Source organism: Rhineura floridana, chromosome 7, assembly GCF_030035675.1.
Source record: "Rhineura floridana isolate rRhiFlo1 chromosome 7, rRhiFlo1.hap2, whole genome shotgun sequence".
NCBI classification, from domain to species: Eukaryota; Metazoa; Chordata; class Lepidosauria; order Squamata; family Rhineuridae; genus Rhineura; species Rhineura floridana.
In genome coordinates, this window is record NC_084486.1 from 98,623,403 (window position 1) to 98,637,196 (window position 13,794).

The 13,794-nt window shown below is 42.1% G+C and overlaps 2 protein-coding genes across 8 annotated transcripts in view; one reads left to right on the forward strand and one right to left on the reverse strand.

Moving 5' to 3' along the window:
* The window catches only part of PPP1R7 (protein phosphatase 1 regulatory subunit 7), a 29,106-nt gene extending 23,448 nt beyond the window's left edge, over window positions 1-5,658 (reverse strand). The window contains exon 1 of one of the 3 annotated variants that reach the window (XM_061636679.1): window positions 5,556-5,658. Coding sequence is in view for 2 of the 3 variants with exons in the window: in XM_061636676.1 (XP_061492660.1) it covers window positions 251-311 (61 nt within the window). In the remaining variant the exon portion in view is untranslated. Of the gene's footprint in view, window positions 1-250; window positions 358-392; window positions 495-5,555 lie in introns of those variants that run through there. The other 2 variants (XM_061636678.1, XM_061636676.1) reach the window with 2 other exon arrangements.
* A 487-nt stretch (window positions 5,659-6,145) lies between these two features.
* Window positions 6,146-13,794, forward strand: part of PASK (PAS domain containing serine/threonine kinase) — a 66,119-nt gene continuing 58,470 nt past the window's right edge. For 2 of the 5 annotated variants that reach the window (XM_061636671.1, XM_061636674.1), the window contains exon 1: window positions 7,175-7,423. The gene's annotated coding sequence lies outside the window, so the exon portion shown is untranslated. The other 3 variants (XM_061636672.1, XM_061636675.1, XM_061636673.1) reach the window with 3 other exon arrangements.

Here is a 13,794-nt window from a genome sequence, read left to right on the forward strand (position 1 = left end):
CCCTGTCCCCCACCGCATCCCAGTCATCCATAATTCATACGCTGCGCTTCCTCCTGCGCCCCCCCTACACCCACCACCTCATAGGTAGATTACTCGCCAATACATCCAGACCCTCCTCCACAGCGCCCACCTCCCACATAATGCCAACGCCCTCAGCTTCTGAACCACAACCGTCCCACAATGGCTGTAACAAGCCTGGCCGAGCCCTAACCCAGATTCGGACACCGCGCGCTACCATCCGGCCTCTCACCCTCCATCATCTCCTGCACGCCCTCCCCACTCTCCGTCTCAGCTGCCGCCGTCGTCGCCATAACGCTTTGCGCCCCCTCCCCCTTCCGGCATCGGACGCAGCACCGCAACAGCCAATGAATAACACCATTGGAACTGCTTACATCCAATCATAGAGCCATCTTCGCCGCAGATGTTCCCAGGGGAGTTCTTGCGCCTGCGCTTAGCCCCGTGGTCTCCTGGGAAATGTAGTTCCCCTTAGGAACCTCGGCCGCTAGCCAGAGAAATACAGACAGAACAATCTCAGAAGAGCTGGGCGGTTTGTGGACGTCTCCAGCAATGCTTGCTGGTCAGTTGTAGCAACGCCACAGGCGCATTGTCATTGTCGCCCCTGGATATGGAATGGAAAGCCTTAGCTGTCTCCAATTCAAAAGTCTGGTTTACCAAAAAGAGAGAGAAAAGAATGAAAGCATTAGAAGAAATAAAACAGGGTGGTGGAAAAAATAAGAGCTAACATGTTATCTGCCATTCGCCTATCGTTGGAGTGCTTTGGAGGAAAGATACTGCTTGTTCTTCCTGTGCCAGATAATTGGGTTTTGGTGGGTGATCTAAGTGTGCAGTCTATGGGCTCATCTGTTTTTCTTTAGCTTGCATTGTCATGTCGTGCTGTCCCCCACACGCATGTAGATGCTTGCCAAAATATCAAATGCATATAATTATGGATAAACATACACAAGAAAAGCCCCGCTGGATCAAAGAATTATATGCATGTCAACATTCTGCTTTCAAGAAGTCCACAGGAAGGCATCTAGATCTCTGTTGTTCAATAGTTTGTTCCACTTGTTTTATTATTTTAAAACTAAACTGCCTTGAGTGTGTTGGCAGAAAGGTATAAATGCAGTCAAGACAGTAGCCGTTCCTTGTTGTTGGCTTCTGGCAACTGGAATTCAGTACCATATTGCCTTTGAATATTGAGATTCTTTAGGTATGACATCCAAACGTCCATGTTGAGATACTTAATCCTCCATGAAGTTGTCTAATCCTTTAAAAGCCATCCCACATAAATAGTGGTGGCCACCAACTTGGATGGCTTTAAAAGATTTGACAAATTCATGGAGGACAAATCCATAGAGGCTATCAAGGGCAACTAAGGGCTCAAAATAGCTATGTTAGAGGCAGCGTGCCTCTGAATGCCAGTTCCTGAGAATCACAAGTGGGGAAAGTGTCTTGCTTTCAGACTCCCTATAGGCATCTGGTTGGCCACTATAAGAACAGGATGCTAGACTAGATGGGCTGTTGGCTGTTGTTCTTTTGTTCTTAAGTTTGTCGCTAAGCCTTTCTCCCTATTCCTGTGTGCTATAGGTGATTGGCAGATTAACCCCTTTCTCTAGTGTAGTAATTATAATTTTTTTTCTAATTGATCAGAAGTGTATGGATAATGAGTATAAAGTTTCAATACTGGTGTTCTTTTCACTGACATTAGTAACATACTGCCCATTGGACTGAAAATGGTTTCCAGAGGGTAGAACATTAGTGATTTTTTAAATAGGCTTATTTATTGCATAATAAACAAAGTATGAACATAACACATCCATACAACAGCATTAAAGTATTTAACATCTGGACAGTGATACACAATAACTGATGGTTGAGCTATATATACATCAGAACAGATCCATGTAAACAGAAGAGTTTTAAGCAGGCATTTGAAACAAAGCACCACTAGTGCTTGCTTAATAAGCAAGGAGTTCCATAACCTAGCTGCAGACACACGAAACACCCTATTTCTTGTAGAAGCAAGGCGAACATCATGTGGCACCTTTATTAGTGCTTCTCCTGATGAACATAAAGATCAGGCAGGTATATATGGGGCAAGATTGTCCCTCACGTTCAGGCTTTATATACTGGTCAAGCCTTTATATACTAACAGCAAGGCCTTGAATTTAACAGCCAGCACAGATTCTTATGCAGAGGTGTTATATACTGTTGATGCAAAGCCCCCATCAGCAGCCAGGCCAATACATTCTGCACTAGTTTCAGTTTCTGGATCAAACACAAGGGAAATGGCGGTAGTCTAATCTGTGGTTCCCACCTCTGCAGTATGAGATGCTCAGAGTCCTGGGGCAAGTTGCAACCTGAATCACAGATCCAGAAATGGCTGCAGCTGTCTTACCAGACAAAGTTTATAGAAGGAGCTCTCAGTTACCAAGATCACTTGAGCCTCTAGTGATAAAGATGGATCCAAAAGCACCCCAGGTTGCAAACTTGCTCCCTCAGAGCAAATATGACTCCATCCAGAACAGGCAATTTGCCTATCTCCCTGACATGCCATTGTCTTACTGGGATTCAAGCTCAGTTTATTGGCCTTCATCCAACCCCTCATTGCATCCAGGCATTGGTCTAGGGCTTGCACAGCCTCATCTAAGATATAATAGAGAAGAAGAGCTGAATGTCATCAACTGATGACATCTTGCTCCAAAACTTCTGAGTGCTCCCAACAGCTTCATATATACTTTAATAAGCACTGGTGATAAAATGGTGCCCTGCGTGGTACACCATAGCATAAACACCATGGGGCTGATGAGCTTCTCCCAGTGCTGCTCTCAGGACTCAACCCTGCAAATAAGACCAGTACCCCTGCGGTCCAGTGCCTCCAGTGCCCATCTCACAGAGTGGTCCAGGATGATACCATGGTCAATGGTATCAAAAGGGATCAAGAACAGTCACACTCCCTGTGTCCTGCTCTCAATAAAGATCATCTGCCACCATACAACTGATGTGTGATGCTCTGCATCCTCCTGCAGTCAGTCATGTCCCTGTACTGCCGCTTAGCACATCAACTCTTCCCCACCTCTGCAGTATGAGATGCTCTGAGTCCTGGGGCAAGTTGCAAATTATTTGGGCATGGGCTCCCAGGGCCCATTTCTAATGACCTCTCTGAGTCTGGTAATTCTATATCCTGTGTCAAGATCCAATAGATGATTTGCGCTACCTTGCATATAACACTAATAAAACATCAGGTAATGCAGATTATAGAGCCAGTGTGGCGTAGCGGTTAAGGTGTTGGACTACGACCTGGGAGACCAGGGTTTGAATCACCACACTGCCATGAAGCTCACTGGGTGACCTTGGGCCAGTCACTGCCTCTCAGCCTCAGAGTACCATGAAAACCCTATTCATAGGGTCGCCATAAGTCGGAATCAACTTGAAGGCAGTCCATTTCAATGCAGATTATGCTACCTTGGCCAACCATCTCAGATAATTCAAATATGCTGGTGTGCTACTCTTGTCGATTTGCAAGAGTTTGAAGGAAAATCGCAGTGAAAAGAGGGGGGGCAGGGAAATTCCTGAAGAAAAGCTAAGTGGCACAAAAAAGTTAATTGTACTGAAATATAAAAAGCACAGATCAGACAACCACCAGGGAACACCAGTAAAGACAAATAGAGTTTAGCCTCTGGCTACATGAGCAGATTCTTTTGCCACCAATGAAGATGAAAACTTCAAGAAGAGATGACATATTGATCTACAAGAAAACGGCAATACAATGAGGCAAGGTTGTAGACAAAATTACAATAAAGATGCACAAATTCTAATTCAAGTTTCAAAAATTATTAGATGGGAAGTGACTGAGCATAACAACATTTTCAAGTGGGAATGGTTATCAAATCAGATCTATATCTAGAGTGCTGTTTGCTATTATGAATATGATCACCTATGGATTTTGCAATGAAAATGATGGCTTTATCATTTGACTGGCTCTCATAATATCATAACTTCTTGTTTGCAAAGTCAGAAGTTAACTGGAAGCTATAATTATTTAGTTTAGTTTACAAGACAGGGTTACAAAAAATTAAGACAATAAAAATAAATCAAACATTTGAAACCATAGCAGTGTAAACAGTGTATGATAGAGCAGCACTTGCAAATATATTTGAGACAAAGTAAATTGAAGATATCCAAGGACCATTACCTTTACACTCTTCAACCTTGTATTTGCAAATGTATAATGGGAATGTTTGTTTGATTAATTTATTTGACTACAATCCTAAACACACTTACCAGGAAATAAATCTCCTTGCATACAATGAATTGAACATTATGAATCATTTGACACATTGATTCTCTCTTCCTGACTACCACATGGGTTAGTCAGACACGCCCATTCAATGACCTCTTCCTTTATCTGAGGTATTGTGCATACCAGGTTGAGCCCTTCTTTGGTGATTCTCTCACCTACTCTGCTGTTGGGGGTCAGTCTCGGCTCCCCTCACTACATGGCAACTTTGGTTTCCTTCCCTTCCTCTGGCTCACACCTTGGGGACTAAACATGCATAAGATTGTGCTGTTTGGACAGATACCCCACCCTCGAGTTTCAATAAAAGAAGAGTTTGCTTATTTATTTATTATTTGATTTATATCCCACCTTTCCTCCCAGCAGAAGCCCAGGAGGTGTCTGCAAGATAAGTTGGTGTAGCCAATCACAGTTTCACAAGTGAGCTAAGCAACATATTTTGTTTACTGGTCATTAAAGAACAGCAAAATGTTTTGGTGAAGGTCAGCCAGGTGAGGAGTTCATCAACAAGAGAGCCAACACAAACCTAAATATAGGAGTAGTTGCTTGGGTTTGCTTCCCACTGTCACAAACTCCAGGGAATATTCTAGAATTCAGTGGCTATATCTATATAAAATTCACAATTTTAACTGCATTGTCCATGCACTTCAGCAAACCTTTTAATATTGCTGCCTTTGAAAAGAAAATATTGTTCATTTTTAAAAGAATGTGTCTATCATCAGTCCTCCCCCCCTGAGAGTCTACAAGTGAATTATTAGGTTATTATTATTTATACATAATTAAGTGAAAAAAATGAGAGCCAGTGTGGCATAGTGGTTTGAGAGTTTGACTACGACCTGCGAGGCCAGGGTTCAAATCCCCACCTAGCCATGAAGTTCACAGGATGACCTTGGGCCAGTCACTGCCTCTCAGCCTCAGAGGAAGGCAATGGTAAACCACCTGAATACCGCTTACCATGAAAACCCTATTCATAGGGTCACCATAAATCAGGATTGACTTGAAGGAAGTCCATTTCCATTTTTCAAGTGAAAAATATTTAACCCCATAGCAATTATATGATTTATTTCCTGTTTGACCACATCTTTCCAGTCCCCGCCCATTAAAAAGAGCAGGAAATGTGAGAGAGGGGGCAAAGAGCAGAAAAAGAAAACAATCCAGATTCGTGGAAATGATTTTTTTTATAGCAATGAGCCTTAAAATTTACTTTTAATTTTAATTATATGCAAGATAACAACACTACTGGAGAGGCACGTACCTCAGTTCTTCAGGCTGCAGTTGATGAAATAGGTAATGGGTAGCTGCCGCAGGCAACAGTTTTAACCAACACTCACTGCAACTGATCTGGCACGTCCTCCCACTTTGCTATGAAGGAGCTAGGGAATCAAGTGGTGCACACCAAGGCAGAAGTCAGAGGCGGCAAGAACTGAAAAGCAGAGCTTCGAACAGTTACTTTTTTGAACTACAACTCCCATCAGCCCAATCCAGTGGCCATGCTGGCTGGGGCTGATGGGAGTTGTAGTTCAAAAAAGTAACTTTTCCAAGCTCTGCTGAAAAGCAAGCAACCTCATTCACATGCTGGCACTTCACAGACTACATTGAAAGGATATGGCTTCCCCCAAACTAAATCCCGGGAACTATAATCTACCCATCCCTACCCTCAGAGCTACCATTTCCAGCTGCCTTAACAAAATACAGTCCCCAGGATTCTTTGGGGAGGAAAATGTTCTTTTCAATGTGCTGTGTAAGCAGCATTCATGTGGCCACATGCAGCTTTTTGAGCTCTGTCCTCCACGGACAGCAGCTGCAAGAAAACCAGTGGCGCGATAGGAAGGCTGGGACCTCGGGCAGTCGGGCGGGGCATGATCGGACTCTTGTTGCACAGAGAAAGCTAAGCTGGTTCACACCAGACGATTTACACTTGAACAAAAACACTTTCAGTGTGAGAAGGCTGCCTCCAGTTTGATCCGTCCGAGTTAAGCAGAACATAACAGGTGCCCGATGAAGTTTTGCAAGCCCAGACTTTATACTTGTTGGCGTTGCACAGACAATGAAGAGGGCGAAACGCGGCGGCGGCGGCACCATACTGAGGAGGAGGATGTAGGATAAGCGTGAGTGGTTGGGACTACTGGCATCCAGCACACCCGGAAGACAAAAAGGCCGAAAAAGAACATTCGGGCCGAAGATAACGAGCAGTAAAAGGGCAGCGGCGGCGGCGCGGGGAGAGAAGGAAAAGGAGAGCAAGGGGTGAGTAGCAGAAGCCGCGTACAGTATGGGAAGGGGATGTATTAGCTTGGCCCTAAAGCACACCATTGCCTGTTTCACAGCGATGGGAGGCAGGAACTATTCTCAACATTTTAAACCCTGAAAGCAACCACAATCTACACGAGGACTACAAACGTGCAAAGAGTTTATACCTCATAGAGCTACAGTTCCTAGCACCCTTATTAAATCACAGTTTCCAGGATTCTTGGGAGGGTGTGTGTGCTTTCAATGTAAAGTATATACTCGGCCTAAATATATCTCCTTAAATATCCATTGGGGAATGGATGAAACAGACACTCGCCATATCTCTCCTTCCCTCCCGCTTTGAAGATTAATCACATAGGACAAGTATTTGGCTTTCCGGATTTCTCTCCCCCACCACCCCTCTTGCTCTGTCGAACGGGATTGGCGCGTCCCTAGCAACCGTTTGCGCGGGATTTTTTTGTCTTCGAGCGTTGGGAGTGGCTCCACCCCGCTTCGAAATTGATTGGATTGCTGAATTGTCAGTTACCAGTTGCTTCTTTGGGTCTCGATGCCGTTCTCAGCCTACTCGGGTCGATCAGTGGAAACCAGCGGGCGGGCTGACAGTTGGGTCTGAGATCTGGTAAGGGGTGGAGAAATTTGGATGAGCGGAAAGGAAAGTACCACTACGGCTCGGTTCTGGAGCATCTCTTCAGGATCAGGGACTAGCTCCGGTACATAGGACTTAATAGAAAGGGTATTTCTGAGCATGTACGGCGCTTCCATTTTGGTTGGGTAACCATAATTTACCCCCACTAATAAACTCTGGGAACCGCTTGTTGTTATTAATTAACGACTACATCCTCACCAGGGCGTGTTGGCTTTTTGCAGCAACAGAAGGTAACTATCCATCACTCGGGGGTTGTTTGCTGTCGGGTTAGAAGAGTAATAGCTGCGATGTTAACCCTTCGCTAGCGTCAGTACCCTCCCTCTGCCACTGCCCCTTACGTCTTGGCCCGTTGCTCGTTCCTAGCTGGTTCTCAGCCAAGAAAGGAAACTGCGAATCAGGGTGGCAAAACTAGTGTCTTTTGTTCTGTACTTGACTGCTGTTTCCCTAAATACTAATATTCTATTCCCCCTTTTAAGAACATAAGAAGAGCCTGCTGGATCAGGCCAGTGGCCCATCTAGTCCAGCATCCTGTTCTCACAGTGGCCAACCAGGTGCCTGGGGGAAGGATGGATGGATGGATATATTTATTACGGTCATAGACCAATAAAACAGGTATAAAACATACATACATAGAAAAGTTAAAACATTTGTGTCAATAAAATGGAAGAGAAAGACTTAATATAAAAGTAATACATCACAAATTTAGTTACCTTATGCATTAGCCATTTAGATGAGGGTCAGAGGTATTTAATTTTAATAACGTTAGGTACAGAGAGAGGACATTCAGATTTCTTTCCACTTAAATGGACATGGTTAAATTTCTCCTAATGGAAATACTTGTAGTACAGAATTTTGCTACTGATTGCGTAATATGAACAGAATGGTCAGCAAGGAGATATTTGACATAAAAGTCCTCACTTCTTCCTGGGAAGGAAGTAATTAGAGGCTTAATCAGACGGTGTCTAGAGTCATGATATAAAGGACAGTACAAGAAGACATGGATTAGTGATTCAACCTCTCCAGCATTGCAAGGGCATGTTCGTTCACTATAGGGTGTTTATTATATCTGCCTATCAATACCGCATTTGGTAGGCAATTTAACCTTGCCCACACAAATGCCTTCCGATATTTAGGTATGGATAAATTAGAAAGATACGACATTGGTTGTTGGGGATTGGTGTTAAATATCTGTTTTCTAATCAAAGCAAAATGCTGTTGGAGATCCACATCTTTGACTGTCTGGAGAATTTGTTCTTTGGCTTTTACAAAGCCCATGGCTAAAATAGCAGGAACAGAATATCCCAAGGCTGTTATCTTTTTTATAATCATCGATTGCCATGATGAGGGGAAATGGTCCTGCAGGATATAGGATGTAAGTCCTATGGGGTTGAATAGCAGTTTAAGCCAAGTACTAATTCTCAAACACCAGATTCGGGCTTCTAGTGACGATAGTCCCGCTTCCGTTCGCAGAATGAAGCTAGGGACACAGGTAGGAACTGCAAATATTGATCTGAGAAAAGAATTTTGAACAGCTTCCAATTGTTCAAAGTTTGTAGAGGTTGTGACTTGAGAACCATACAGTAATTGAGGTATTATTTTAACTCTAAAGATATTGATAGCTGGTATAGGGAGCTGTCCCCCATTAGTATAGTAAAAAGATAATAATGCTTTCGTGGTTCTTTTTGCGTTTAGAATGGCAGACTTCATGTGTAGAGACCATGAGCCGCTGGACTGAAAAGTCATTCCTAAATATTTGAATGCTTTAACCTGGTCAATGGAGTAGCCATTGATTCTCCAAGCATGGTTAACTCTTTTGTTAGTAAATATCATTATCTTAGTTTTCCCATGGTTGATCGTTAAAGATTCAGCAGAACAGAAAGTAGCCACCCCAGCCAACAAGCGTCTCAATCCTACCGAAGTTCTAGACATAAGCAGAATGTCATCGGCATATAGCAGAATAGGTCTTGAGATTTCTGCCAATTTAGGGGAGTGTGAAACAATCGGATACATCTGATGGACGACAGAATTAATGTAGATATTAAACAATAAAGGGGCCAAGATGCAACCCTGTTTTACCCTCTTATAGGTAGGAATGGGATTGCTCAACTGATCCATATGGTTGCAACGAACACGCAAGTAAGTATTGTCGTAAAGGCCCCGAATTAGCGTCAATAAACGGATGTCAATATTAAGGCTAGCAAGTTTATGCCAGTCTTTCCCTCGAGATGGTATCGAAAGCTGTTTTTAAATCAATGAATGCAGTATACAAAGAATTTCCATTTCTACCCTTGTATTTATTCACGAAATGTTGGAGGATTAATGTGTGGTCCAGGGTTGAACGACCCGCACGGAAGCCTGCTTGTTCAGGGGCTAAGATATCGTTTAATTCGACCCAAGCACTCAATTTCTGATAAAGGTGTGCAGAGTAAAGTTTACTGACAATATTCAGTAAACTGATGGGTCTAAAGTTGGCAGGATCATTAAGCGGGCCCTTTTTATGAATTGGGATAATTATAGCTGTTCCCCAATCTCTAGGTATTAGCATTGAATGGTCAATGTGTGAAAATAATGTCGCCAATAAAGGGGCCCACCATTGAACATTCGATTTGAACACTTCAGCTGGGATACTGTCGGAGCCTTATTAGATTTCAATTTGGCTATAAGTTCAATGATTTCATTGGGGCCAACCGGATCCCATTCGGGGATATCAGTTGGTAGATCTTTAGGGGCTACAGAATTTACCTCCTGTCCAAATAGCTTAAGGAAATGTTCCTCCCAGGCTCTCGGTTGCACATAGCAGCCCATACTAAAATAAGGTTTTGGCCAATTATTTGCAATGATTTCCCAGAACAGTTTAGAATTCTTCAATCGTGACGCGTTTGAGAGGCGGTGCCAAATTTCGTGAAGGCTTGTTATCTTTTTTTGTTTTAACAAATGTTTATATAATTTCTTCTCCTTACAATATGCTTGGAGCGTATCTGGGTTGCGAGTCAGCTTATAGGTCTTAAATTTAATTATTAATGACTTTTTCCCTTCTACGCATTCCTTGTCAAACCATGATTTAGAGTTAAGAGTTTTTCCGTGTCTCTTAGTTTTTGAAGTGGTTAATAATAATGAATGTAGCATAGTTAGTAGCTGTTGAAAATATTGGTAAGAAGTTAAGGGATTAGAAGATGTAATTATCTGGTGTTTTAATTCAAGGATATCCGGGGCAGAAAGTCTGGCATTAAGGTCCTTCTCAAGGATAGGTATCCACTTTACCCTTTTAGGATGAAATTCGTAAGCTGTATTATCAAAAGTCTGGGGGGTAATATGTAAAGAAGAGTCCCAGACAATGTCCAACGCAATCGGCGAGTGATCACTTTCTGGTCTTTCGGTGCATTTAAAAGAGCTGATTGAATGGTATAGTTCTTGGGAAACAATCCCTGAGGCACCTCTAGTTGAAAGGAAGGTAAATTCTCCTTCTGTATCGCCATTGGTTCTCCCATTAAGTAGAATTAGATTCAATCTAATAATATTTATAAGGCAGAAACCTGCATGGGTTATGCCTAGATCTTTAGATTGTCTAATGGGGAAATCGATTAAATTTTCTATAGAGGGGGGACTTGATGAAATTTGGCAAAAAGGGCCTCATCTGAGGGGCCCATTCTAGCATTGAAGTCCCCTAATACAACTAACATCGCCTCAGGATAGAGTAGAATTAAATTTAGTAGATACTTTTCTAAGTTAGCAATCTTAGCAGCTGCATTTGTTTTATCTTTCGAGGGGGGCAGATAAACATTAACCAAAAGTAGGGAACGATACAACGATTTTATAACTACTGCTGATGCCAAATCAGACAATGGATCCACTGCTGTAATACGGACCTGCAGTGCTGTTGAGATGAATAAAGAAATTCCTCCCTTAGGACGGCCAACTTTCGTGCTATGAATCGCCAACAGTTGATAGGCCGAAAAGCCATCCAGTCCGAAGTCAGCCGTCATCCAGGTTTCTTACAGAAATAAAGTGTGATATTGTTTAAGAAAGGAAATACATGCAGGGTCAGTGTTAATATTTCTCCATCCCGCAATATTCCATGAAAGGAGCTTCAGGATGGTAATGGGTGTATTCGTTCTTTGTCAAATATTTCCAGGTGAGGGTTGCTCCAGATTTGTATTGGATTTAGAAACTTGTGAGGAGGTCAAAGTTCTAAGTTGCACAGGACCATGATCTAGCGGTTTAATACAGAGAGGTTGTTGGAGAGTCGTGCTATGAGGTTTGGGCGGCGGAATTATTTCATTTGTTTGATTCTCGGTGTTACTCGAAATAGGGGATCTAATAGGTATCCCAGATGAAACACCTTTCATCGCCCCGGAGGCACTAGGTAGAGTTCTTAGCTCCTTCTCATTTTTCGCTCTTAAATCTTTTAGAGCAGCACCCAGCATGGCTATTTTATCTTCAATTTTCTCTTGATCCTTCTCCGAAAGCTTAGTATAAGTTTCAAGCAGGATAAGCTCTTCACGTAGGAATTGTCTTCCAGGAGCGGTTGCCTCATTAGGGGAGACTTGGGTATCACGTGGTTCCTTCGATGTTACAGGGAGAGGTTTCAAGTCACCTGGAGGACGAAGTCTTGAATGTTGAACGACACCTTCAGGTTCCTTCAGGGGCCCCAGTTTTAAGGGAAAGATAGAATTCGAGAGACTGTTATGGTAGGTCAATAAATTCCATGGCTCCACTGCGTTGTCAAAAACCCTCTTGACTATGAGGTTCTGAGCCACTAAAGATGCTGTATAGGCGAGAAGGAGTTTCGCTTTCTCAGACTCATAGAAGGTTATTATAGCTGTAGCGTTGATATGGTTGTAGTATAAATAATCAATGTTAGCTATGTCCATACTGTATAAAAAACCCGATGTTGATTTAAATAAGGTCTTTAATAGATGGCGTCTTCTCTCTTGTTGAGGGATCCATCCTCTGGGTTTGGGATAATTTAATATGGCCAATTTATTTTGATTTAAGATCAAATTCCATGTATTAGGTTTGGTCTTGGGGGAGATACAATGTTTGTTATCCCCCTCTGCTATTGAAGACCAATATCGATTGTTATCGTGAATAAGGCAAGTATTGGTTGTCTCTTCAGAGTTTTGGTCTAACTCTTGATGAGTCTGAGCAGAAATAGTCATTGGTACAGTAATTTGTTCCAAATTTGCACAGGTAGTTACTTTCAATTTGCGTTTCTTTGGTTTTCTTTTCCTTTTTCTCTTGCTCTTATTTGATGTACTTTTGGGGGGTTCCAACAGCCTAAATAATTTGCCAAAGTTCATATGGCTTCTCTTATGAGATCACACAGTTTTATAATTTTTGCTCTTTTGCTTTTGCTTAGAAGTTGATTTTTTAGTACACTTCGATTTGGCCATAGGTGGATGGGATTCAACTTGTATCTGTTGTTTTTCACACGGAGGTATTTGGGTAGAAGTATATTGTTTATTTTTTTGGTCTGGGTTGAGTTGCCCCACTAGGTTGAGAATGAGGGTTGTAAGGGTTGTTAATAAGGAATTGGACTCTGCCACAAACTTGGAGATTTGGTTCATGGACTGCGTCATCGCTTGGCACCAGTTGTCGTTTATCTTGATCGATCGAGTGCTTAAAAAGCTTAGATCCTTTAAATCTTCCTGGGAGGGCCTCAATTTCTTCTGCCAGCTACTATCCTTAAGATAACAGGATGAAGTTTCAAGAGGTGGCATCGAGCTGTGATTGCTTAAAGATGAAAGTTCTAGATCATTGTCAGGATAGAGTAATTGGAATAAGGCATCTTCACCCATTACACCAGCCAGTTCTTGTGCTAAATTGGGTTGAAGCTCCTGTGGCATTGGCAATCCCTCCACAGGGAGCTTATTTATATTCCATTCATTTACATCGAAATTAATTCCATCATCATCAGTAACTTTAGTAGTCTGATTATATTCCATTTGATCAGACTTTTTCTCATGCTGATAGTAATTGGTAATTTTGGATTGTTTTGGTCTAACAGGGGGACATGTAGGGACCTCGCTCGGCGTGAGCCCTAGTTCTTTATAATTTTTCCTGGTATAGACCATTTTTACAAAGTTCTGAATTAGTATGGAAAGTTGCAACTTGTAATAACGGTTGTAGGTTACTTAGTTCCTTCAGCGTCTTTGTTAAATAAGATTTCGTAAAGAGTTACTAACACAGGGACTGTTACATGGGATTTAAAAAGGGTAAATACCCCTTTAACAACTCTGTCAGCCGCAGACTTCTTTCTTCGTCTAAATTCAGAGCATAAAATATTTGAGATATAATTTGTAAAAGTGTGGCCAAATATGACAGATTAGTTTCTTAGTTTATGGTTATTTAGTCCTTCAGTACGTTGTAATTATTTAGGAGAGTATAATGAATACTATCTTTCTCCAGTCTTGATAAGCCTCCGGTGGAACTTTCAATCTTCCAAAAAGCCTTGGTAAGCTGCCGGTCAGCTTTACTCGGCAAATTATGATGTTTATACTGGCTCAAGGTCAAATAGCTGATAAAAATATAGCTTCAGGCAATGCAATTTAGTTAGAATTCAATTAACTGGGGCTTTGTTGGTAGGAGCTGCCAAAAAACT